Raw genomic sequence first — 27,036 nt, forward strand, 5'->3', positions numbered from 1 at the left:
ACAAAACAATTTTCACTGCAAAGTAAAGGAGCTGTTACAGTGGAGGATTACTGGACTGAATGTCAATATTATGACACAGTATGAGTGTGTTTCGTGTTTGGTAATTGCAACCATTGTTGCTTTTGTTGTGGTCATCCATTTACAATGCTTGGTGTCAGTTTATCTCTTGTAAAAATAAAGTGTGTGTGTGTGAAAAAAAATAAAGGGAAAGCAATATTAAAAAAAAAAAGAAAAATTAGAAAATCAAATTTATTTTGACAAAATACGGACTAAGCAAAGATTTAACTTAAATTCCAAGGTTAAATTCTATCTTGACTCATATCAAGATCACTTATAGTAACCAATAGATAATTCCTGATCATAGCTAAATGAACTTGTGAAAAGCTCTTAAACTGTTCCTACAATCTTTTATATATATTTTTTTCTTAATGCCCTTTTCTTTGGGAACAATGTTAATTTACAGAAAATTTGCAAAGATAGTACAGAGAGTTCCCCTGTACCCCTCACCCAGTCCCTCCTAACTTGCATAACCAGGGTACGCTTGTCGCAACTAAGAAACCAACGTGGGTACAACACTAGTAACTAAACTTCAGACTTTATTTGGGTTTCTCCAGTTTTCCCATTAACATCCTCTTTCTGTTCCAGGATACAATCCTGGGTACCACATCACATTGATTTGTCATGTCTCTTCAGGCTTCCCTGGTCTGTGACAGTTTCTTGAACTTTCCTGGTTTTTCATGTACCCTGTGTGAATTTTGTAATCAGGAAAAGACAGGCACGACGATGAAGAAGATGAAGATGAAGATGAAGATGATGATGATGATGATGATTTATGTCCGGGAATGCCTTCGTTTTTATCTCGGTGGGAGGCAAATGATCGGCTTTTTCTTTCTCTGTTCACCGGAACAGAAGAGGAAAGGCAGTGCTGCCCGGTATCTATGGGATCCACAGAGGCTGGGCGCCTTAATCCCTGCCCTCTGCCCTCTCGGTCCCTGCTCCCGCCACCGTCACCGCCACCCCAGCGCGGGGGCCCTTGGGCGGAGGGCGAGCAGCGGGCCGCGGGTCCCCTCGCCGGTTGGGCGAGCGCGCGGGCGACACCCGGATCAGCTGTTCCGCAACCGGACGCGGCCGCCCCGCCCCTGCCCAAGTCTTAAAAGCCTCTCCCGCCTCCGAGCGTCCGAACTGCCTGCTGCCCGTCCCGGCCAGGCGCCCCCTGCAGCATGGCCTGGAACACCAATCTCCGCTGGCGGCTGCCGCTCATCTGCCTGCTCCTGCAGGTGGCCCTGGTGGTCCTCTTCGGCGTGTTCGTGCGCTACGACCTGGATGCCGACCCCCACTGGATCGAGAAGAAGATGTCCGGGAACATTTCCAGCGACTTGGACAACGAATTCTACTATCGCTACCCGAGTAAGTCCCACCACCTTGCAGGCCCACCTGCGGCATATCCGAGCTGTCCCCACCGGGCTGAGGGCCCTGCCTGGCCTCACCTCCGCAGCCTGCTGCTCAGGAACATCGGGCAGGCGGGAGCCGGAAGAGGAAGTGCTGCCCACAACCCCCTGCCCCGCCCCTCTTAGGCTTCCCACCAGGGGGACTTCCCAGTGTCTGAAGATCAAGCTTGGGAAGTGGCCCGATGTGCACAAATTCCTTTCACCCCCTGAAAGCTCACCGGGGAGAGCTCACTTCTTCCAGGTGCCGCCAGAGACCTCCAACCTCCCTGTCAGAGAGCCCTTCTTGATGTCTTCCAAAGACCTGAGTCTCATCTTGGTCACCAACCAGTGGGTGACCCTGGTTCCCTTGTCCAGCTGTGCCCATGCTCTCCACGTTAAGGGGGTAGTTCCAATGTCGAGGGCTGCAGGGGTGGCTCATTGGCCTACCAGCCCTGCTGCTGGGAGAGGTGTGGGGGACCACGGCACCTACCATCTTTTGGCTTGGAGAGGGAGAAAGAGCACCCCTGAATTCTCTCGCATCTGTGGTGCTGTGGTTAAGAGCATGGCCTTGGAATCACCAAACCTCACCTCTATCATGGCTCTGCCATTAACCAGGTGGGTGGCCTTAGGCAAATGTCATCAATGCAGAAACTCAATTTCCTCATCTGTCCAGTGAGGATAATAATAGATCCTACCTCCCAGGAGTGGGTTGAGACCTTGCACATAAAGTTCTGGCGTGGTTCTGGACATGGAATCCTCGCTTCATAATGGAACAATTACTAGAAGAGCACTAAACACAAAGGCCCTAGGATTCAGGAGTTAGACGAACTGGCCCAAGGTCACTCGGGTCTGCCCAACCTCCAGACTCCCAGCCCAGGACTCTTTTCATGCCCTTGTGCTTTCTAGTTTTCCACACCATCTACCAGCAGCCAAAGACAATCTTTCTAACTGTTGGTGCTCACATAGTCATGGACTGTTGGTTTTGGAACAGTCACCTAGACAAACTGGTCTTCCCTCCATGGCTGTACACCCTCAGTAATGGGATTCTACCCATTGTACTCAGATCCAGTTAAATAAGTACACACATTCAGGATGGCAGCCTGCATGAAAAGAAGTAGAGGTGGAGGAGGCTGTAGGCCCCGTGGGAGCCAGCCACATTAAGTGCCTCCCAAAAAGCCAGCAAAATCACAGGCTTTGTTAACAGAAATATGGTGCCTAAAAGAAGGGAGGTGAGAGAAGAGGGTGCCCAGCGTTGGTGACACCACAGCCTCTACTGGGCTCCACTCAGGGCCATGTTTTAAGAGATCTTGACAGCTGTAGCCTTGGAATTTAGACTCCAAATCCACCTTTCACATTGCCCACTTTTATGCTTCTTGGTGGGGGACTGACCCAGCAAATGGTGAGGCAGGCAAGCTTGAGACCCTCCTTTGCCTGTTTCACTGCTTCCCTCCAGCTCTTGCTTCTCTGTTGGCCACAGAGCCAGCCCCTTGGTAAAGCATCAGGGGCAAGGCGTCCCATGGACGTTTATAGGTCCTCCATGTGTCTGCGCAGTGGAAGGTCTCAAGACCCTCTAATAGGAGCTACAGAACCACGCCAGTAGGGGGTACAATCTTCACATCTCCCCAACTCCTATCCCCACTCTCTCCACACCCACCCACTTCCTTGCATGCTCTACCTTTATTCACTCAGTGATCGCTTATCTATAGGGTGGCCGTATAATTTATCAACCAAATGACACTTTGGAGAGTGAAGAGGTAGGAAATTTGTGCTAGTAGTAATTTGCCAGGACACAGGCATAAACCATGACTGTCTCAGCAAACCAGGGCTTATGGCCACTCTGGTCAGAGAGGTACACCCCGACACCCCAGGCCTCAGTGAGGGGGTCAAGTGCTCTGTGCAGAAGAGATCTGTGACAGCTTCCTGGAGAGCAGTGGGATGGTGAGGAGGGGAAAGCAGGGCAGTTAAGGGGTCCATGGAAAGGGCATGCGGGGATGTGGGCTGAGTGGCTCAAGTTTGTGAAAAGGCTGGGAGGGAGGTCGCTAAGCGGGATGAGATGGCCCCAGCCATCAATGAGGGCCTTGAGTTTCTCCTGTCACGGCCTCTGTGAGGGCCGGGGCGCTCTTTGTCATCTGAGCAGGAAGTGACAGAGAGGAGAGGAGTGTAGGGAGAGAATCTCGGCCTCAGGATTCCTTGGCAAGGGCAGGAAGTAGTGGCAGCAGCTCAAACGGAACATGCAATCTCTCCATAAGTCATCACCGCCACTGGATGAGGAAGGCAATGTTATGACTCCCATTTTACAGGTGAGGAGACTAAGGCCAGAGAGGGGAAGTATCTTGCAAAAGTCACTCAACTAGGAAACTAGTGAGCCAGAGTAGGAGCTCCGGGGACCTGAGCCCACCCTCCTGGACTGCTCTCCTCCCCCTAGTCTCACCTTTCCCCTCTCTTCCTGCCCCACTTGCTCACAGTGGCCGGTGGCCATGGTTAGGAGTTGGAGCCCAGGTGGGGCCCCATGCCTGGATTCCTGGGCCTCAAGGCAATTCCCAGGGGCGGGGAGTGAGGGCAGCCCTTGTGGTACTTTCAGGATTCTTGGCTCCAGGCTGTCAACACCTGTGTGGGCCTCATTCCTGCCCAAGGGATTAGTGGAGTCCACTGGGCATCTCGGTTTCTAGAGGAGTACCGCTCCAGCTGGCTCAGGCTGGGGCCCGGGAGTGCCTGAGGACAACTCCCCAAGCGTGGGCCCCCTGGCGGCAGGCACAGAACCAGCTGAGGACCTGCCCTGGCAGTGGCCTCAAAGGCCCTGCTGTAGGCACCGGCTGCTGAAAACGAACTTTCTCCTGGGCTGGTGCTCTGGGGCCTGAGGGTCTCCAGGCAGTGTCTGGGGGAGATTGGCCTGAGGAGGAGCCATCAGAGCCTCGGCTCTTGAAGCCTCCTGGGAGAACTAAGGGAGAAGGGAGATCACCCAAGGTAGAGGATGCCACAGTTTCAAACCTGAAGGACTGTTTCATGAAACCGAGGCAACAAGGCTTGACCTGTGCTCCTGGTAACCTGAACCTCAGATTCAACTCCATTTAATAAAAGACCAATGTTCCCACAAGCAGAGGGCAGTGTAACCTGGTGGTTGACTTTGGAATTAAACAGATCTGGGTCCATCACTAAATGGAGTAAGCCACCTCCTTAACCATGCTGAGCCTCAATATGCTCATCTGTGAAGTGGGAATGTTATTTAATGCACAGGCTCTCCTGGAAGATTGAAGATGACGGGTGGCTGGGAGGGCACGTCTCATGGCATGAAACCAGAGGACAGTAAGTGCTGGTATCGAGCTTACTCAGAAGGGAGTGAGTGCTCTGTTGCTGAAGGTGTTTAAGTGCAGGCTCAGCATCCCTTTAGAGATGTGGCCGAGGAGTGTCTCTTCGAATATTAGTTTGAACAATTATAGCATTTAAATTCCTTTGTGCTCTCCCCACTTACAAGTGCTTTTTGCATGCTCTGTCAGGCAGGGAGTGTATTTGTTTCTGTTTTATGGTGCCGGTGATGGAGGTTAGAGACTTGCCCAGCTGGTCAGTGGCACAGGCAGGGGCGAGGCCAAGCCCTCCCACTGCACAGCCAACCAGCTTCCCCCAGTCTCTGCCGCATTGCTACTCCCCGACCACCTCCCCAGGAGATTTTGCAGTGATGGGGTGGTTCTGTGATCGGCTCTGAGGCGTGGGAGAGGTGGGCACAGAGCCTTGGGGAATTGAGGGACTGGCCAGTAGGCTTCAAAGGCAACAGGTTAGGCTGGGCTGGCCTATAGAGCATGGGAAGGGCTGGTACCCAGGCTGCTGCAGGGCACCACTCCTGTGCTGAGGCAGCAGAGGAGGGAGAGCTGCCATAGCCCGTCAGCATGGGAAGCTTTGTCCTCAGGCTTCAGAGATTTCTGAGACTTGGCCAGCTTCAGACCAGCTTCATTAGGGACCCATCCTGGGAGGGAAGAGTGAGCAAGGAAGCGGGTGCAGAACAGCTGTGTACTGGTGCCCCCTTGTGGCAGCTCTCAGAGCTGGACGCCAGGTGCCAGGCTCGCCCTATCAGGGACCTCCCAGCGGAGAGCAGGTTCTGGGCTGGGCTGCTTGAGTCACTCCAGGCTGGGGAAGGAGGGGGAAGAGGGGAGGTGTCTTATCAACTTACACTGTCCTCCAGCAAGTCGCCAACCCAATGCAAAGCACCTGGTCAGTCTTGAAAGAGAAAAAGAGAAGTATTACAGTAGCTAATATGATTGCACAACGGCTAAAGGGCCAGGCCTATGCCCAGGGCTTCGGTTGGATGACCAATTAAATGTGCACCACACACCTCTGAGCTCTGTTACTATCCCCCATTTTACAGAAAAAGAAGCTGCAGATCAGAGAGGTATGTCCCTGCTGAAGTTCATGCACTCGGACCTTCACACTATTATTTTTCTTTTTTAGATTTTTTTTTTTGATGTGGATCATTTTTAAAGTCTTTATTGAATTTGTTACAGTATTGCTTCCATTTTATGTTTTGGTTTTTTGGCCACAAGGCATGTGGGATCTTAGCTCCCCAACCAGGGATCGAACCCGCACCCCCTGCCTTGGAAGGCGAAGTCTTAACCACTGGACCGCCAGGGAAGTCCCCAGACCATTATTATTAAAAGCATTTTCAGTAGCACCAAACTTTATGAAATATAAGTTAATAAAGTGGTACTTCTAATGAGGACTTTGGGAGATAAAGAGAGATGAGCAAGAGAACGAATAGGGAAGGTGCCCAAGGAGAGAGAAGCTGGCATCTGTGTGCCTGAGGTGGGGGGAGGAGAAAGAGACACCTGCAGAGAGGGTCAGAGAGAGAGGTCAGGACAGCCAGGGAGTCACAGAGAAGGACAGAGAACTGGCCAGGTGGGGGCAGTTAGGGAGAAGCCCTGGGAAGCTGAGGCCTCTCTTCTCCGGCTCCACAGGGAGAAAGAACTAAGGCAGCCCTGAAACTGCACACCACCCCCCAGGAAGGCCGCCTCCAGTGCTCTTCAGCCCTGCCCCTGCCCGCATGCTTCCTCTGCCACCAAACAGCTGACACCCCGCTCCTTGAATGGCCCCCACCTTCTGTGATGCTACCTTTTTCCAGGGGTTCCCCCCACCTCCTTGCCAGCAGCTTCCCTGTCTGGTCTGCTAGCTTCAAGGCAAACTAGCAGATCCTCGGCTTCTGGCTCCCACTCACCATTCCCACATTCCAGCTGCCAGCTCTGTCTGCAGGTCTGCCTGATCTCAGACCCCAGCTCCAAGCCCCGCGGCCAGGATCCATTCCTCCCACACTACCCTGCCCGACACTCACCGCCACCCGCCACCCCCGGGGTCATCTCAAACTCCCACAACCAGCACTAGTCCCAGCACCTCCCTCCCACCCCGGCAACCTCCTCCTCCTTCCCTGTGTTTACCCACAGCTCTGCCCTCCTGCCACGTCCCCTCCCTGCTTTTGTAATTGTGGTCTGAACGTGTCTTCTCCCTCTCTTTCCAGTCTGTCACCCATCAGTTCTTCCCAAGAGTAACCATAACACCGTGTATGGTGCTTCACATACATTAGCTCAGCTTCCTCCACAACAGTTAGAAACCTGATAAACCATGAAACATGATAATACATGAAATCAGCTGCACACATTGTGAACCTAAGCTGAGCTGCTGTTTGTTTGTGTAGGTCTGCGCAAGAAGCGCAAAGCTCAGAGCACCATACTGGGGCGACACCCACAGCTCTCTTGCATCAAATGCTATGCCCTCAACCCTTACCCAGCAATGTGCCAGGGCCTCGTCTCTCAGCCTTGTCCAGGTGGCTGCTAGCCAAGGGGTCTATGGCTGTGGCCTGGGCCTCAGGGAAGCCTGAAGGGGAGACAGATGAGGGCAAATGGGGTCTGGCAAGCATAAGCATTGCCAGGCTGCTGTGGGCACCAGGGCCTATCCGCCCAGCGGGTAGGAGACTTTGGACGGTAGAAGGCCTGCAGCCTCCCCTGATGGTGAAATCCCACCTGGACCCTAGGCTGGCATATCTGGATGCTGCTGAGATCATGACAGTAACCATTCATTCATTCATTCATTCATTCCTGGATATTTATGGGGCATCTACCTGGGCACTCTCATAGACAATGGAGAATACCAGAGTGAACAAAACAGGCTTGGCCTTGCCTTCTTGGAGCTTTATAGTCTGGTGGGCTGGACAAACAAACCTAACTACAAATTGTAATAAGAACTAGAAAAGAAAGAAGAGGGTGCTGTGAGGGAAAGAACCAAATTTAAACTCAGGGGTCAGGAAGGCCTCTGTGATGAGGTGACATTTTGCCAAGATCTGCAGGAAGAGAAGTTGCTGGCCATTCTGTGGGAGCAGCATCCCAGGTGGAGGGACCACCACGGGCAAAGACTGGAGTGGGACCGAGCACAAGGGAGGCCAGTGACGCCGGGGCACAGGAGGGAGGGGAGGACTGAGGAAAGGAAGAAGGAGGAGGCAGGCGGGTGGGCCAGGTCTGGTGGGCCCTGCAGTTCACTTTTATTCAAAAAATGTTTTAATTTGGAAATCATTCCAAATTTACAAAAAGTTGCTAAGACAAAAATAGTACAAAGAACACTGTATACTCCTTAACTCCGATTAAGCTATCTGCTCTTCTCTCTCTCTCCCTCTCTCTTTTCCCACATAAACACAAGCACATACACACACTTACTTTTTCCCTGAACTATTTGAGAGTCAGTTATACACATCATGGTCTTGTAGCCTTAATTACTCCACAATGTTTCCTAAGAATAGAGGTATTCTCTTCCATAACCACAGTAATCAATTTCATAAATTTACATTGCACAGTACTTTAATATACTGTCCCTATATAATTTTGTCAGTTGGCGCAGTAACAACCTTTGTAGCACTCCCCTGCACCCGCACCCACCCCCCACCCAAGCCAAGTCCAGGATCCAGTCTAGTGTTAGGTGTTGAATTTATTTGACCTGTCTCTTTAGCTTCTTTTTTTTTTTTTAACATCTTTATTGGAGTATAATTGCTTTACAATGTTGTGTTAGTTTCTGCTGTATAACAAAGTGAATCAGCTATATGTATACATATATCCCCATATCCCCTCCCTCTTGCGTCTCCCTCCCACCCTCCCTATCCCACCGCTCTAGGTTGTCTCAAAACACCGAGCTGATCTCCCTGTGCTATGCAGCTGCTTCCCACTAGCTAGCTATTTTACATTTGGTAGTGTATATATGGCAATGCTACTCTCTCACTTCGTCCCAGCTTACCCTTCCCTCTCCCTCTTTAGCCTCTTTAATCTGGACCATTCCTGTGCAGGTAAAGCACCTAGCACAGGGTCTGTCCCATAATAGATGCTCAAAATGGGCAGCCTTTCTTTATCTTTTACGATATTGAATTTTTTCAAGAACACAGCCTCACCCCTTTCTAATAGCATGTTCCTCATTTTTTGTCTGATGTTTCCTCATGGTTAGATTGGGATTATGCATTCCCAGCCAGAGCACCACATAGGTGATGTGTCCTTTTCAGAGTATCTTCCTGAAGGTGCACATTGTCCATCTGTCCCTCACTGGTGATGTTCATTTTGATCACCCAGTCAAGATGTTGCCCAATTTCTCTGCTGTATAATTACTGGGTGCTTTTTCCCCTCCCTTGCAACTCATAAGCAGTCTATAGGGAGACTCTTTTAAGACAAGGCAAATGTCCAGCTCTTCATAAAAATTTGTCCCTGGATTTCAGCATCCACTGATGGGATCTTTGCTGTGAAAATTATGATTTTCCAACTTCAGCGCTCATTCCACATTTAACTGTCAGGCTGTCAGCATTCTGTTGTAAGCAAGAGCCCTCCCTGCTATCTCATTTATTTATTTACCTATTCTGAGTTCCTATTTTTTTATGGTTTTAATTTGTTATGGTAACCTAATTATTTTGGTGCTCAAATTGTCCCAGAATTGGCCAGTGAGAGCCCTTCCCTCTGGCCCCTGTGTCCTGTGACACCTGTGGTAGTTCCTTTTAGTGCCTTATACTTTTGTAGCTGTCTTTGCTTCTCAAAGCTCTTTGCCTTCTGTTATTTTCTGGGAATCTAGAACCATGCAATGTTAGCCCTAGGAGGACACTTGAGATCATTCTAATCCATCCCTTTAGTTTTATCATTGAGAAAACTGAGGCTCTGAGAGGGGAAGTGGCTTGTCTTTTCTTTCTTTCTCCCTTCCTTTCTTTCTCCCTTCCTTTATTCCTTCCTTCCTTCCATCCTTCCTTTCTTTCTTTTTTGCCGCACCATGCGGGATCTTAGTTCCCTGACCAGGGATCGAACCCATGCCCCCTGCAGTGGAAGCGCAGAGTCTTAACCACTGGACCGCCAGGGAAGTCCTGGAAGTAGCTTGTCGAGGCCACACTGTGAATTGGTAGAAGGGTTGGGTCAGAACTGAGAGACTATACCTAAGTAACAATAAATGATAATCAAGTAGCAATAAATAATGACATGCCCATTTTGAGCATCTATTATGGTATAGACACTGTGCTAGGTGCTTTACATACACATCTGCATTTAATCTCTGCAACATCTGTGAGAAAGCATTGCAGAAGGTGCTGAGAACCAAGTTATGTTAAGTGACTTTCCAGAGACATCTAATTCAGGTCTCAGTGATGCTGGAAGGTGTGCTTGCTGGGAGTGGGGGTGGGATGTGGCGATGTTTCCGGGGGTGATCAACCGATGTGCATGGCCAGTCAAGGGACTCCTAGGCTAGATGAGACTAACTTCACATTCTAAAAGAATGGAGTTGAGGGGGCAAGGCCTTAGACCCTGGGTGTAATCCACAGCCTGGCCCCAGTTTTGAATGCCTAGCTGCCCACGCCCACCCTTGGTGAGAGTGGTGAGGGGGAGCTGTCATCTCCCGAGGGGGCGCTCAGGCATTTCTTGGCCTTAAAACCCAGTGGTCTAAGTGGTCTAAAGTGGGGGGCCCACCTCCATTCCCCCAGCCCAGTCCACTCCAGAAGGTCTTTTTTTTTAAAATTGAAGTATAGTCGATTTACAATGTTATGTTAGTTTCTGGTGTACAGCAAAGTGATTCAGTTATACATACATATAAATATATTTTTTCTTTTTTTTAATAAATTTTTAAAAATAAATTTATTTATTTTAAAAAATTTATTTCTTTATTTATGGCTGCGTTGGGTCTTCGTTGCTGCGCTCAGGCTTTCTCTAGTTGTGTAGGGCTACTCTTCGTTGCGGTGCTTGGGCTTCTCATTGTGGTGGTGCAGAGCACGGGCTCTAGGCACACGGGCTTCAGTAGTTGCACCACATGGGCTCAATAGTTGTGGCGCGCAGGCTCAGTACTTGTGGCTCACAGGCTTAGTTGCCACAAGCATGTGGGATCTTCCTGGATCAGGGACTGAACCCATGTCCCCTGCATTGGCAGGCAGATTCTTAACCACCGCACCACCAGAGAAGTCCATTCTTTTTCATATTCTTTCCTTTATGGTTTATTACAGGCTATTGAATATAGTTCCCTTTGCTATACAGTAAGACCTTATCTGTTTTATACATAGTAGTTTGTATCTTATGACTTGATGCGGGTAGTAGTGGCTCCTCTACTTGCAGTAGAGCCATTCATTACCGCGCCTAGCCTCAGGATCCAGATGCGGGCATGGCGGGACCCGGCTTGGGGGGCGGCCCGGCCCGGCCCGGCCAGTGGCAGGGAAGACACAGGCTCTGTGTCGGGCGGAGCTGGCCAGACCCAGGGCTATGGCGGGTCTTCGCCAGGCCGCCAAGACCCTCGGCTGCGCTTTCCCCGCAGGCTTCCAGGACGTGCACGTGATGATCTTCGTGGGCTTCGGCTTCCTCATGACCTTCCTGCAGCGCTACGGCTACAGCGCCGTGGGCTTCAACTTCCTGCTGGCGGCCTTCGGCATCCAGTGGGCGCTGCTCATGCAGGGCTGGTTCCACTCCTTTGACGGACGCTACATTCTCTTGGGCGTGGAGAAGTAAGCGCGGCGCGGGCGGGAGGGTGGGGGTGGGGCGGGCACAGTGGGCGGGGGGTGGGGATGGGGCGGGCACAGTGGGCGGGGCCCCGGGTGAGGGGAGGGTCCAGGGGCGGAGCCCGGGGCTTGGGGCTGTGAGCTGGGTCCTCACCGTCGAACCAGGGTACCCGGGCCCTGCGACATACACCACACTCGCTCACTCACTTCCTGATCAGCGAGTCCCCAGGGTGGGAGTTCTAATGGTGACCAAGTGCTCTTGGAGGGTTTCCCTCCTCCTATGACGCAGGCTTCAGGGACACAAGGCCAGGCTTCTTCTCTCCAGGGGCCAGAGCCAGACCCTCCCCTTTGACAGATCAAACATCAGAATTGCCCTGAGAGACCTCAGCCCATGGAACCCATGGAGGGGGCGGTGTTGCGGGTGGCAGAGGAGGGGAAGGAGTGTGGGCCTGCCTGAACCAGTCTCCTAAGGTTCACTGTGGACGGAATGGAGTGCTTCTCCCTGCCTTGCCCTCTCCCTGACTTGCCCGTATCTCCACCCACGGAACAGGCATAGGAAAGAGCTGTGAGGCAGGTGTGGAGACCTAGGACTGAAGCCCCTCCCTGCCTCAGCCTCCAGGGGGCACCTCATCCCCATCTCTTCTCACCTCTATCCTCATCACTTTTCTCTGTGATAATCTCTTGGTCTGGTGAATACCACCACCCCCTCCCATCAGGTAACTCAGCCCCTCCCTCTGTCTGAGGAGACCTCCTAGGAGCCTCAGTGTGTCCCTCCCCCGCAACACCACCACCAGGTTATACAATAAATTTGCCAACTTGCTAAAAAACCAAGTTGCCAAGCAGTCAACTCACTGAATGGCTCATTTATCAAACTCTCTAGGCCATGGCAACTTATGGAACCTATAGCAATTTGTGTTGCATGGGACAAAATCAGAAAACCAAGTCCACAGAAAGGGTTTAGAGGCAAATTGGTATAAACTACGTTTAAAGTGCAAATCCCTGCTATCACATATAGGGCACCAACCAGGTATCATAAGCCAGGTGCCTGAAATTTTAAACATATGCCAAATATTTGCAAAATATTAATTCACTTAAGCCAGTTAGTGACTCCATGACTTAAGAGAAACAGGAAAAATAGTCGACTAGATAGAAAATGTTTCGGAACCAAGAAGTCTTTTTGTATATAAAATCCGTGACATGCATATCAATCTACTGTTTAAGATACACAAGAAATTCTCATTCCCAAAGCCATAGACCCAAAGTATAAAAATATCTGTAATATATTTAATTGGCCACCACAGCAAAATAGCTATGGCTAAATGCAAAACAAAAGTATACAGCTTTTTAAAATGTTCAAAGGGAATTATTGTAAACTTTTGTGAGTTAAGTTTTTTGAACCAGTTATTTAACAAGTTAGCCACTTGACAACTTGAGTTTTGGCAAATTTGTTTTCAGGGAAATGATTTTCACCAACTGAGCCAGAGCTGATCTCTGGTGCCCAGGGCTGAGATGAGCATGTCGCCCCCAGACCTGACCTGTGGACCCTTCTCCTGGCTTCTGTCCTGTCCCTGCTGCAGAGTCCTCCAGATCCTACCTGTCACTCCAGGGTAGTTCCCCTCTGCAGGCCCTGCCCAAGAGGTGAAATCCAGATCGCCATCTCCCGGGAGCTGATGGCCCAGGTGTGGGCTTTTGTACTCTCCCTCTCATTCCTTCCTAGTGGTCACCTCTGTCAGATGGTCTTCTGGCTGCAGTTATGGGAATTGGGGCAAATAACTCGGCCTCTCTAAGCCTCCATTTCCCCTCATTGGTTCGGGTGTGGTACAGGAGGGCCTGAGCAGTACTGAGCAGGCATTTAAGTGCCTGGCACTTAGCAACTGTCATCCTTCATGCAGCCAGGCCCTGGGGACTCAGCAGTGAACAAGGCTCATAGTGAAGCATACATTCCAGTGAACATCCTTTGTCTGGGGAGGGACCCTGAGGGAACAGTGCCCTGCCCCCACTCCACGCACTGACCCTACAATCAGCTGGCTTCTTATTTCTCACCTCCTGATTCACACACACACACCCCTACACCCCTGAACGTGGGGGAGGTGCACTCCCCTGGATGTGACTGCCTTAAGGAAGTAGTAGCCCCTGCTGTCCTTACACGAACCCCAATTAACAACGCTCATGACTCGGAGAGCCACGCTGAGAGTCTGCCTTGGAATCCAGGACAGCGTTGCTGCTGGCAGGGCCCACGGAGGACTGGGTTAGGCAAAGCGGACACACGGATGGAAACAGGGTCTCCTCTGACCACATGATGTCCGCCTCTGCTGGCTGGCTGGGCTTTCAGGGTCCAGACTTAAGGAGCGCCTATGTGTCCCTCTGCCTCCATTCTCTCTGTTGGCCTTTCTACCCCCTCCCTCCACCCAGCCTCCGGCTCCCTACTGCCTGCAGGAAGGCCCCTCTCTCTTCCCTGGACACATATCCTCTCCCAAGTAAGGTGAGGAGGAGGTCACGATAACTCAAACCCAAGCAAGGCCCTGGTAGCCAGCAGGAGAGGTGTGTGCAGAGTGAGAGATAAGGATTTGGAGGCAGAGACCACATCTGGTTAGAGGAATCGGGGAAGGCTTCCTGAAGAGGAGGCAGGTGAGAAGAGGTTCTGGAAGGGCAGGTAGAAGATGGAGGGCAGGACAAGGCCCCAAATATGGGCCACATTCAACAACAGCAGCCAGACCACTTGGGTGCCTTAAGCGCAAGCTGCCTGCAAGGAGGGGTGGGGGCCTGAGATGGGGCCGCAAAGGAAGGGTGTGGCATCTAGTATGTGCCACTGCTGTGCTGGATACTTCACATGCTATTTCTTTCAATTCTTAGAGTAGCTCTAAGATGCTATGTGCCCATTACCACAGATGATGAAACTGAGGCTCAGAAAGTTTAGACCACAAGCCCAAACCCACAAGTGACCAAAGTCTAGGTTCAACCCCAGGGCTTGGAGTGCCACTTCTTGCTGTGGCCTCAGCCCCTCCCCTGACTTGTCTCCCCACAGCCTCATCAATGCGGACTTCTGCGTGGGCTCTGTCTGTGTCGCCTTTGGGGCAGTTCTGGGCAAAGTCAGCCCTGTCCAGCTCCTCATCATGACTCTCTTCCAAGTGACCCTCTTCTCAGTGAATGAGTTCATTCTCCTCAGCCTGCTAGAGGTGAGCAGGGCTCAGAACAGGGATGGGGGTGGAAGGGACACTTGGGGGGGCAGGAGGGGGACAGAGAAAGAGAGGGCTAGGGAGACATGCCAGCTGGATTCAATTCAAGCTTGGCAAGTCATTTAACCTTCTGAATCTCAGTTTCCTCATCTGTAAAGCGGGAGTAATGACATTTATTGGGCAGGAATGATAGTCTACCTGGTACATCAGTCCACCAGCTAGGCAGAGCAGTGGTTCCTCACATGTTGATTTTCTCTCTTCTTTCTCTTTCCTGTATATCAGATGGAAAGAATGGGATGTTCCTGCACATCCTCTTCCACACACATATTCCCAGATTGCTCTGCCAAGAAAAAGACGCAGTATATTGAAGGGGCACATCAAAGTTCCCAGGGGAGTGGCCAAGGTGGATATGTATAGCTTCACAGGTTGCACAACTCCAGAGGTGCCATTCACATGGACCTCTATGGCAGGAATGATGCCCCCTGGGGTTGGCCAATTCACTGGCCAAGGTAAGGGGCACCTTAGGCTGCTGACTCTTGCTCAGACACCTCTTTGGTATATTTGCAGGTATAGGGATTATTCAGGGACCCCATCCATTTCTTAGCCCCCAGCTTCTCTATATTTGGACTCTGCCTGAAAACCCCCAGGATTTTTTTTTTTTTTAATACAAAAGTTTATTCTCAGAAGCAGGGAGATCAGGGCTTGTATAGTGGTTCCTCAGTATCATCTGGGATCCAGGACTGTAATCTTTTTTGTTCCACTATTGTGAGCACATGACTTCCATTCTTTTTCTTTTTTTTTCGGCCGTGCTGTGCACACAGGATTTTAGTTCCCCAACCAGGGATCGAACCCGCGCCAACTGCAGTGGAAGCACAGAGTCTTAACCACTGGACAGCCAGGGAAGTCCCACCCCCAGGGTTTTTGTTTTCAGGCCACCCTACATTCAATCATTCATTGTGTCATTTTTTTTCAGCCACCAGACTAGTCCAAGCCACCATACCCCTTCCTCCTGACTCATCTCCCTGTCTTCATCCTTTTTGTTTTTGGCTGCGCCAGGCGGCATGTGGGACCTTAGTTCCCCTACCAGGGATTGAACCCGCGCCCCCTGCAGTGGAGGCGCAGAGTTTTAACCACTGGACGGCCAGGGAAGTAAGTCCCTCCCTGTCTTCATCCTTGCCCCACCCACCACCTCAGGCTAATCTCCACCAGCAGCCATGGTGACCTGTTAATAATGCATGTAAGACCATTTCCCGGATTAAAACCCTGGTTTTTTAAAATTTCACTTCAAATAAAATCCAAACTTGTTATAAGGCCCTACACGTTCTGGTCCCAGCCTTTTCTCCAAGCTTATCATCTACTCTCTCCCCATCTTTCTGTGCTCTGGCCATACCCTGCTGTCTGCTCTTCAAACACACCAAGCTTGGTCCCACCTCAGGGCCTTTGTACTTGCTGTTCCCTTTACCTGGAATGCTCATCCCCCCCAGTCCTTTTTTTGTGGTCTAAACTGGAATCTCACCTATTCAGAGAGGCCCTCCCAGATTCTCCTACCCAGTGTTGCCCTCTACCTTACCTCTTCTCAGTCACTCTCTCTCATTGCCTTAATTTATTTTCTTCATAGCGTGTATCCTTACCTGATAAGCATGGGAAACCTTATCTTATCCGGACCGTCTCTATTCCTGGCACCTGGCCCAATGCCTGATAAGTTCTCAAGAAATATTTGTCAAGGGAATGAATTTTGGAGTCTAACTGCATGTCAGGCAATGCTCCAGGCACTGGGATACAGAGGTGAGCAGGACTCTTGTTTCGATCCCAAGGAGCTCACAGTCTAGTGAGGGGGCCAGGAAGCAAATAGACAGTGACCATACAGTGAGACAAGGATTGAGCTCCAGGGCTAAGTGGCCTGGAGGGAGGGGAGGAAGACCTGAACCAGCACATGGCAGGTCAGGGAGGCTTCCTGGAGGAAGAGATATCAAAGCTAGAAGTCAAGTAGGAGATAACCAGGCAAAGGAATGAGCAAGGGCATTTGAGGCAAAGGAAACGGGGTAGGGAGAGGAACATGGATCTTCAGACATTCAGAGGCTGTGTTAAAGAGTCTCAACTTTATGTTTTTGTTTGTTTGTTTTTGCCTGCACCATGCAGCATGTGGGATCTTAGTTCCCCGACCAGGGATCGAACCCGAGTCCCCTGCATTGGGAGCGCAGAGTCTTAATCACTGGACCACCAGGGAAGTGCCAAAGAGTCTCCACTTTATCATGAGGGCAGTCGGGAGCTATGGAAGGTTTCAGGCAGGAGAGTGGCGTGGTCAGACACATGTAATGGAAATGGCACTTTGGCTGTGGTGAACAGAACAGTTGGAGGCAAAGGGTCCAGTTAAGAGGCTGTTTTAGTCACCCTGGTGAGAGATAATGGGACTGGGACTGGGTTAGTACAAAGAGAAGAAAGTGGATGATACAAGAGTTATAAAGAAGGTGAACAAATAGGCCTTGGAGACTGGTTGGGGTGGGTAGAGAGAAAGAAGTGAGGCTAGGTGAGGGGGTACACAGTGGGGTCAACAGATGAGATCTGAAATTGGCTGAGAAGTAGTATCTTGGGTGTAAATTGGCTGAGAAGTAGTATCCTTTGGCCCTCAAAACCCCTCCCTGATCTGCTGCAGAAATTCTTTCAATGCATGACAGTTTTTTGGCCTCTCTTTGAGCCAAGTTTAAACACAATAATGACTGCTGACAGTTAAGGAGCACTTGCCCTTGCCTGGGCCCTGCTCTGAATGCTTCACATGAGTTATCTCATTTAATTCTCATCTCTGAGATAGACACAATTATTACCCGCATGTTACAGATGAGAAGATTGAGACTCAGAGAGGGTAAGGGGCTCCCCCAAGGTCACATAGCTAGTAGAGGCACCCACCAGGCTGGGAGTCAGGAAACTCAGCTCTGTCAGCTATTCAACAGCTAGCTCTGTGACCTTGGACACAAGGTTGGGTTTCCCATCTAAAGCGAAGAAGCAAGTCTGTGATTCTGATTGGGATTTCCTGAGTGGGGAGGAAGAGGAAGATGAAGAGAGGGGAGGTTGGGGGCAGGGAGGAAGACTAAATCAGTCAATCATCCACCCCTGTGGAGTGCCACATGCTTGCCAAGTGCTTTACACAAGTTGTCTAGTTTCACCCTCAAGACAGCCCTGCTAAGTCCCTACGACCTGCCCCACTTTGTAAAGGAGGAACGTGAGACTTAAGGTCCAGAGGTGCAGTGGGCTGAGTCGGGTAGGGCAGGAGGCCCAGGAATGGACACATGGGGAGGGCACCAAATCTGCCTGCTCTGACTCTGGGGGACAGGGGAGAGGAGAGGGGATGGGGCGGACGGTGGGAGGTTGGCTGGGAGGTTGGAGGGCAAGGGGCATGATAGGATGCAGGGGAGATGGGTAATGGCAGTCCGGATGGGGTGGTTTTGGTCCAGGAGTGGTGTGTAGGAGGAAATGTGGAGAGGGGAAACCGCAGAGGGCAGCGGAGAGGTCCCAGGAATTAAGATAAGCTGGAAACTAGTGGGTGACAGACTAGATAGGGCGCTGCCCTGGGTCCTAGCTTGGCTTTACCTCTTCCAGCTGTGTGACTGAGCAAGTCCCTCTCCAGGCCTGGGTTCCCCATCTGGCCATAAACCTCATCTGTTGGGTGAGGATGCCCTGGCATTTTGCTGACAGGCTTACAGCCTGGGTTCATGGATCCCCCCTCTTTATTTTTTTATTGAAGTGTAGTTGTACAGGGGATCCCCACTTTCTCCCCTTCCCAGTTGATGGGTCTGTAAGGGGCCCTGGGCTCCCTCCTGTAGCCTGTGGAGTCAAAAGACAGCTGAACTTCTGTCTGTGGGTAGGGGGAGGTGGGAGAGTGCTCTGAGGAGGGAGAGAGAGGAGGTGTCAGAGTCTTACAGGCCCCTTGTACCCCAGGTGAAGGATGCAGGGGGCTCCATGACCATCCACACATTCGGCGCCTACTTTGGGCTCACAGTGACCTGGATCCTCTACCGACCCAACCTATATCAGAGCAAGGACAGGCAAAGTTCTGTGTACCACTCGGACCTCTTTGCCATGATCGGTGAGAGCTTCCATAATGATTGAGGGCCACCATGATGACCGAGGGCTGCCATGTTGGGTGAGGACCACTGTGACGGGTGGGGAGCACCATGATGGGTGCAGGTCACCATGAGGAGTCCAGGCTGCCATGTTCACACCTGATCCCCATGTGGTCTGTGAGGTGGCTGCCAGTTCCCTTTGGAGGAAGAGCAGAGAGAGGTTGCCTACAGATACTTCCAGGATCCCAGATACTTGTCCCTTTCCCCCATGGGGCTGGAAGAAGTTGGTCAGTCATCCTGTGTGTTCCCTAGGATGTCCCAGGGCAGACACAGTGGTAACCAGGAACGGTTCACTCCGTCCCTGGGCTAGGCAAGGTGTACATTTCTATTTCCTGTGTCCATTCATTCCAGAGAATACATATCAGCCACCCTCTCTGGTCTCTTAAAACCCAGCCCTGCCTTTAAGGAGCTCCTCACAGTATACTGGAGAGATGGCCATGCCACCAGATAATCTCCCTACAGTAGAGAAAAAGATTCTCCCTCAAGGTGCTGTGGAAGCCGGGTGGGAGGCATTTCGCCCAGTTATGGGGTCAAGGTAGACTTCCTGGAGCAGAATGGAAGGCTCAGTGGGAGTTAGGTAGTAAGTAAGGCAGGGAGAGCCTTCTAAGAAGATCCCAGCATGCATAAAGCTGCCGGGGTGGGAAATAGCTGGGGCGTGTGAGTCATTTGACATCTCGGTAGCTAAAGGACAGGATGTCTGCCTGAGCTCCGTTGGGCCCATCTGACACCTCTTCTCCCGGGCCCACCGGCCCTGTCTGGTCTGGCCAGGCACCCTCTTCCTGTGGATGTACTGGCCCAGCTTCAACTCAGCTGTGTCCAATCACGGAGATGCCCAGCACCGAGCTGCCATCAACACCTACTGCTCCTTGGCAGCCTGTGTGCTCACTGCGGTGGCGCTGTCCAGCATCCTGCATAAGAAGGGCAAGCTGGATATGGTGAGCGGGGGCCGGGGGTGGGGGGGAGCAGTGGGGAGCCTTGGGGGAAGCTGCGGCCATGACTGCCTGTGCCCAGTGGGCACTGATCACCATGCCCTGCCGACAACGCTGTGAAGCAGGCAGCATAAGGATTATCACACCCATCTTGCAGATGAAGAAACGGAGGCTCCGGGAGAAGTGATTTGTCCAGATGACATAGCTGGCTTTAGGCAGAGCCCAGAACCACAATCTTGGAGGTTCTATTATGCCGGCTGCTCTGCATGAGCTGGCTCCTCTCGTTCTCCCCCCCGCAGCCTGGGTGCTGACAGCTCTTCTGGACTGAGCACCTCCCCTCTGCCAACTTCTGATCCTCCAGACACTGGCCCTCAGCCTTCCTAGCACTGCTTTCACCTGCCCTATCCCACCCACTCAAAGGGGGAATCCCTTCGATGCACTTGGGAGGTTTGTGGGAATGTGGTGTTGCCCAGTGTCCTTCATATCACGCCACTGGGACATGTGTTTCTGTCATTAGCGGGAGGGGCCAAACCCCATGGGTGTTGGTAGATTTTTCTGTAAAAAGACGACCACCTCTCTATTTGCTATTCTGACACTAGCTTCTAGACATGGGCACGTGTGTGTTGAGACACTGCCAGGAGTGCCCGTTATTCCGGGACACAGCCTCGAGCCCCTGGATGCACTGGCCGATCACTGCACAGAGAGGTAGGGACTCAGGCAGCAGGGGGAAGAGAATCAGACACGCTGACGTGGGCACATGCAGGGAGGGACATGGAATAGGGTCAAGATCAGGGGCTCTGGCTCCACGAAGACCTGGATCAAGACACCTTTCTGCCCCTTGCTAGCTGTGTGGTCTTCAGCAAGTCCATTAACCTCCCTGTGCCTCAGTTTCCTCATCTGCAAGCGTCAAAAGATAACTGTACTTACCTCCTGGGCTTGTCGTGGAGAGGAAACAACATCCCCGCAAGCCAGTGACACAATCCATGGCGCAGGTAGGCGCTCAGAGAGTCAGCCGGTGCTGGTGTAGGCTCGCAGAGTCTGACATGGGTGCATGTGAATGAATAGGCCCCAGAGGTGCCTGACGTTGGCACACGGGCACGTAGAGAACATCAGACATGCAAACCTGGGCACACAGGGATGTGTGGCAGCCAGATACAAAGGGAACATGCAGATGTGCTGATGGAACTCATTGGCATGGACACAAGAACACTGATTTGTGCACACGGAAAAAGCCCAGAGCGCTGGTGTGGGTGGCACATGTGCAGAGAACACAGGGATGGCTGTCCGAAGCCTGGGCCCAGGCTGGAGCCCTCCGCAGTCTCCTGGCTTGCTGAGATGCACTCTGAGCCATCCCTGGCTCCGAGGTGGCACCCATGCATAGGAGGTCAACTTGGGCTCTGGGTCAGCTCCTCCAGGACGCTACTCTGGGAGAGGACTGAGTTCCTGCCCGCTCTGCCTGCCCTGCTCAGGTGCACATCCAGAACGCCACGCTCGCGGGAGGGGTGGCCGTGGGCACCGCCGCCGAGATGATGCTCATGCCTTACGGCTCCCTCATCGTCGGCTTCATCTGCGGCATCATCTCCACCCTGGGTTTTGTGTACCTGACGGTGAGGGCCCCAGGCCAGGGGCTGGGGGCTGGAGAATGCTGGGGTCTCTGTGTTCCTGACAGTGGGGGACGGTCCCTAGGGAGGGGGTGGGGGGCTGGGGAATCTGGGATCTCTCTGTATTTGGAGCCTCCAGAATCCTGGCCTCCCCACATCGTGCCACAGCCCCCTGCCTGAGCAGCACCTATCTCCCCTTTCCAGCCATTCCTGGAGTCCCGGCTGCGGATCCAGGACACGTGTGGCATTCATAACCTGCATGGCATTCCCGGCATCATAGGCGGCATTGTGGGTGCTGTGACGGCAGCCTCCGCCAACACTGAGCTGTATGGGCAGGAAGGGTAAGAATGGAGGAGGTAGAGGGAGGTTGAGCTCCCTCCTTCCTTCTCCATTCCTCCTTCCTACTGTTCCTCTCGGGTCCAAGACTGTGTCTCTATCCCCTTTCTTGCCCAGTCTGGACCACTATTTCATGGGCCTTCTCTCCTCAACCTCTGTCCTTCCATAAGAATCTTAGAGACCATCTGATCTTTCCAGTGCCCCCATTTTGCAGATGGGAAGGCTGAGGCCCAGGGGTTATTGAGCCTTGGTGTCCACTCGTGTGTGGGGTGGCAGCAGGAGGTGACTTGGCCTCTCCGTGGGGCCCTGACCTGCCCCCTGTTTCCACCCCAGGCTTGCCTTTGCCTTTGGAAGTTCCACACTGAGCTGGAACGCAAGCACACAGGGCAAGTTCCAGGCTGCTGGTCTTTTTGTGTCACTGGCCATGGCCCTGGTGGGCGGCATCATCGTAGGTGAGTGGGGCTGGCTGCGCCAGAGAAGGTGGGGCCTGTGGTTGGGGGACCTAAGAGTGTGTGCCAGAGGTCAGCTGGGGCTTCCAGAAACCCTTTGTCTCTGCACTTATAGCGGTGAGACTGAGGGGATTTTTCCAGTCAAGGGAAAGGGCTGGGTAGGCAGAGAAGAAGTTATCCCTGACCTCCAACTTCCTTTAGGGATCATTTTGAAGTTGCCATTCTGGGGACAAGCCGCTGATGAGAACTGCTTTGAGGATGCAATCTACTGGGAGGTGAGTTTTACTGACTTGTCCCCCCCACACAAGGGTGGCTGCATTCCCCTCTCCCTGGACCACATCAGCTGGGCTGGGGCCTGGGAAGCAGGAAGCTGAGGGTTGGGGGACAGAGCCTGTGTCATCCTGCTCCTTTATCCAGGAGGCTGTGTCTCCTGCGGGTTGAAGGCTTCATTCTCGAGCATTCTAGAGTAATTCCCAAAGCGTAGTCCCCTGTGCTCCCCAGAGCAGCAGCACCACCTGGGAACTCGTGAGAAATATAAATTCTCAAGTCCCACCCAGAGCTCCTGATTTCACAACTCAGGAGGTGGGGCCCAGCACTCTGTTTACAAGCCCGCCACGTGATTCTGATGAAAAACTCATCTGTGAACCACTGCCCAAGACCAGTGGGTTTGGGTCCTTACATGCACCTTGGAATCACCTGGAGAGCTTTAAAAGCTTTCCAAGCTCAGGTCTCAGCCTCCAGAGACTTGGAGTTAATTGGTCTTGTGAAGGGCCTGGGCATTAGAATTTTTCAGTATTTAAAACCTCCAGGGTGAATCTAATATACAGCCTGGGTTCAGAATCACAGTGCAGTGCTTAGCTTCTGTATCCATAAGAACCACCTGGAGACCTTGTAAAAACTCAGTTTCCCAGACCCTAGCCCAGCAATTCCATTTCAGTAGGGCCTGGGACTCTGCATGGGAACAAGCTCCCAGGTGGTCTTGTACTAACACTTCTCCCAGCATCCAGAGAAGTGTCAGTACAAAAATCCAACTTGAGAAACATTGTTCTAGAAGCTAAAAGTAGTAGAATGTCACAGAACTCAGTTTCTTTAAAAACATGCCATAGTTTGGGCTTTCTGTGACTTCAGGATGGCCTTCCTCCCCACGAATCATTATTAGAGGTATTTACCTGCATTAGGTGATGGAGGATAACACGGAGGGCCCTTCTTGCCTCCTGCACTTCCCCCTCCTGACAAGGGCAAGGACCTAACCTGTGTCTGTGGCCCCTGAGACAAGGGTCTGCCCATCATTGTCCTTCATTTGGCTTTGTATTATTTTATTACTGAAGTATGGTTGAATTACAATATTATATTAGTTTCAGGTGTACAGCATAGTGATTCAATATTCTAATAGATTATACTCTATTTAAAGTTATTATAAAATAATAGCTATATTTCCCTGTGCTGTATACTATATCCTTGTAGCTTATTTTATACATGGTGGTTTGTACCTCTTAATCCCCTACCCCATCTGGCCCCTCCTCCCTTCCCTCTCCCCACTGATAACCACTAGTTTGTTCTCTATATCTGTGAGTCTGTTTCTGTTCTGTTATATTCATTCGTTCATTTTATTTTTTAGATTACACATATAAGTGGTAACGTACAGTATTTGTCTTTCTCTGATTTATTTCACTAAGCATAACACCCTCCAGGTCCATCTATGTTGTTACAAATAGCAGAATTTCATTCTTTTTTATGGCTGAGTAATATTCCATTCTCTATATATACCACGTCTTCTTTATCTGCTTATCTGTTGTTGAACACTTAGGTTGCTTCCATATCTTGGCTATTGTAAATAATGCTGCTATGCACATTAGGGTGCATGTATCTTTTCAAATTAGTGTTTCCATTTTCTTCAGATATATATCCAGGAGTGGAATTGCTGGATCATATAGCAATTCTATTTTTAGTTTTTTGAGGAACTTCCATACTGTTCTCCATAGTGGCTGCACCAATTTTCATTCCCACCAACAGTGTCCAAGGGTTCCCTTTTCTCACATCCTCACCAACATTTGTTATTTGTAGACTTTTTGATGATAGCCATTCTGACAGGTGTGAGGTGATAGCTCATTGTGGTTTTGATTTGCATCTCTTATGATTAGTTGGCTCTGTATTTTTAAAATCATACCAGAAGTTTTCAGGGTAATCCAATTTTATGTACATAACTAATGAGCCTTTTAAATTCACTCTCTTTAAATTATTTTTTAAATTATGAGTAGAAGCTCATTAAAGAAAATCTGGAAATAGAAAAAAATAGAAAGAAATCCCATCACCCTCATTCAAGCACTATTAATAGTCTCGATATATTTCCTTCCAGCCCTTTTTTTAAAATCGGCATTGATTTTTCATACATAGCTGAGATGATATTATACTCGATTTGTTATCCTGCTCTTTTTCTTTATCTCTCTATCATAAGAAGTGTTTTGTGTTATTATATTCTGAATAAACTTTATTTTTTTAGCAGTGTAATTATTTTCATTCTATATTTGAAGTCAGAACTTAAACTATTTCAGACACCACACAGATTCAATGCTGATGAAATAAACTAAAAAACATTATCAATTCCCAAATGTAGAAGTTCTCTCTTTTTTTTTTGCCATGGCACAGCTTGTGGGATCCTAGTTTCCCAACCAGGGATTGAACTGGGGTGGCCGCAGCAGTGGAAGCGCCAAGTCCTAACCACTGGACCACCAGGGAATTCCCTCTTGGTTCTGTTTTGATCTTTATAATTTATTCTAAGTTCACACCTTCTCCGTGCTATATACTCTTCAGCAGTGCTGAGTTTCAAGTAATATAATTCCGTGTCGATGGAAGTAAGCCACCATCAAGCCATTCCCATGGCCCCTGGCCTCTGGGTAGTTTACCTGGGAGATAAGGTGGCTTCCCAGAGGACAGAAGTGAGACAGATATTCCCCAGGACCACAAATGAGGGAGTCTTTAGGATCAAATCTGAGCCTTGAGGCCAAGGTTGGGCTGATCTGCCCCACCCCTACTGCACCTACCAATCCACTTCTGGCTTCCCTTGCATCTCCCCCTACCTCACTTTTGGACCTGCCTGCGGTTCAGGGAGCTTGCCATGCTGCCTCTCACCTGGCACACTACTACTACCTAGCACCCTGGACAGTGGCTAAGTGAACCAGGAGCAGGATACCTGTGTGAAAGACTGCCCTGCTTTGCGGCATGCAAACTGCACGGTGATCACAAGGTGGCGCCCGCCACACACCATTTGCTGCTCCTGACTTGCCCAGGCTGTTCTAGTTCCACCAGGTACACCTGCCCGGCCTGGGGCAGGGCCCTCGGAGCTGCCTCCTCTCTCTGCAGATGCCCAAGGACCAGAAGAGTATTGTCTTCCGTTCTGAGGACCCCGCCCTCAAGGCCTCAGAACCTTAATCTCCCAGGGCAAGTGAGAAGCAGGTGAGCATGGGCTTGGCTTGTCAGTGGGGACCCAACTCTGGGAATCAGATGCCACCAGCAAAGGGGCAAAAAGAAAGCATCAAGAAATGAGGATGTGAGCTCCCACACCCTCCTACCCACCCACCCACAGCGGCATGCTGGGGTTGGTGGGGAGGCACTCAGAGCCAGACTATGCGCCTACTGGACAGACACGGTAATTTGTGGAAAGCACCCTGGAATGGAAGGCATAGATGGAAGGTGACCGTATATATATATATATATATATATATATATATAGGTGCATACTTGGCTTTGCTGCTTACTGGCTGAGTGACTTTGAGGACCTCTTCACCCCAGAGACTGAGCCTCACTTTCCTCATTTATAGAAGTGGAGATGACAGGTCTGGCTCTATTCAGTAGATCAACTCAGGCGAGACCCTTCCTTCCTTATCTCTCTCTGCTTCCTTTTTTTCCATCAACTAACATTTCCTTGCTCCCTCTGTGGAATGCACCAAGCCCTTTCTCATGCCTTTTGCATCTGACCCTTCAGAGATCTCTACAGACAGGTGCAGTTACTTCCCTCTTTTTAATAGATGAGGAAATTAAGGCTCAGAGAGGTTCAGGATCTTCAAAGCCACACAGCGCAAGTGGAGGAACTGGGGTCTCTCCAGGTCGCTATCATTGCTCTTATCGTAGTTATCTGACCTCTTCGAAGACTAGAGTTTGGAAAGAGCTGTGTCTGGGACACAGGCTGAGTGATGTGGCAGGAGAGGATGCTGGGGTTTAAGGAAAGAGAAAAGAGAGGCTGTCACCAGTTGCTTCTAATGCTGCCCATCTCGTTCAGAAAAGGAAAAGGTGCCCGAGGGGCTACTGCAGAACATGACCGTGGCCCGCTGCTGTTGGCTCTCTCCCTGCAGGCTCCACAGACTGTTCCAGCGTTCCCCAAGGAGCCAGTGCTGATCAAGCTGGGAACAAAAGAGCAAGGCAAGCGGCACTCCACCTGCTGGCCTGGTCCAGGGTGCCTCCATCTCTCCCTCCGCCTTCATCCCAGGGGACCTGCCTGAGAATGGAGGAGGAGCTATAGACAAAGTGGGCATCCAAGCCAGGTTCTGGCTGCAGGAAGCCTGCCACGAGGGGTCTTGGTGGCCACATCCTGAGAAAAGCAGGCAGGAGTGGGGCTGGGGGCTGGAGGTGGACCCGAGCCCTCCTAGGAGACAACGTAGCTGCCAACCACCGACTGGTGGGCTCTTCCACTCCCTTCCTGCCCCTCTCCCATTCCCCCTGAATCCTCCAGACCTCTCTGTGCCATGCAGATGGTAGCCTCCGTGAATAAAACGTTCTTGGTGTTCTTTGTAGAATGGGTATTAATGCTCCAACAGGGCCAGTTTGAGGGAGAAAAAGACCCAAGAAAACTCCTGCCTCAGTCCTGACTTCACACCCCAAGCTGCCACTCACACTGCAAGGAAAATCATCCCAGGCTGAAGAGGAAGAATTCAGGGTGCTGGAGTCTGCCCAGCCTGGAGCCTGCCCCCCCTCCCCCAGCAGGGCTCAGCTTTTGGACTGGGATCTTTCCCCAGGGCCCCTCCTTACTTCACATCAGCCAC

The 27,036-nt window shown here is 51.1% G+C and overlaps 1 protein-coding gene across 1 annotated transcript; it reads left to right on the top strand.

Annotated features, from left to right (window-relative positions):
* Positions 1–1,158: 1,158 nt before the first annotated feature.
* On the top strand, positions 1,159–26,790 carry RHCG (Rh family C glycoprotein). The gene is made up of 11 exons (XM_061179951.1): positions 1,159–1,407; positions 11,211–11,397; positions 14,417–14,567; positions 18,501–18,648; positions 19,454–19,620; positions 21,084–21,221; positions 21,420–21,556; positions 21,885–22,003; positions 22,202–22,275; positions 25,361–25,453; positions 26,350–26,790. Exons 1-10 carry the CDS (start codon positions 1,221–1,223, stop codon positions 25,427–25,429), a joined length of 1,377 nt encoding a protein of 458 aa, XP_061035934.1. The 5' UTR covers positions 1,159–1,220; the 3' UTR covers positions 25,430–25,453; positions 26,350–26,790.
* The last annotated feature ends 246 nt before the right edge of the window (positions 26,791–27,036 follow it).

Source organism: Eubalaena glacialis, chromosome 2 (assembly GCF_028564815.1).
Source record: "Eubalaena glacialis isolate mEubGla1 chromosome 2, mEubGla1.1.hap2.+ XY, whole genome shotgun sequence".
In the NCBI taxonomy this organism is placed as follows: domain Eukaryota; kingdom Metazoa; phylum Chordata; class Mammalia; order Artiodactyla; family Balaenidae; genus Eubalaena; species Eubalaena glacialis.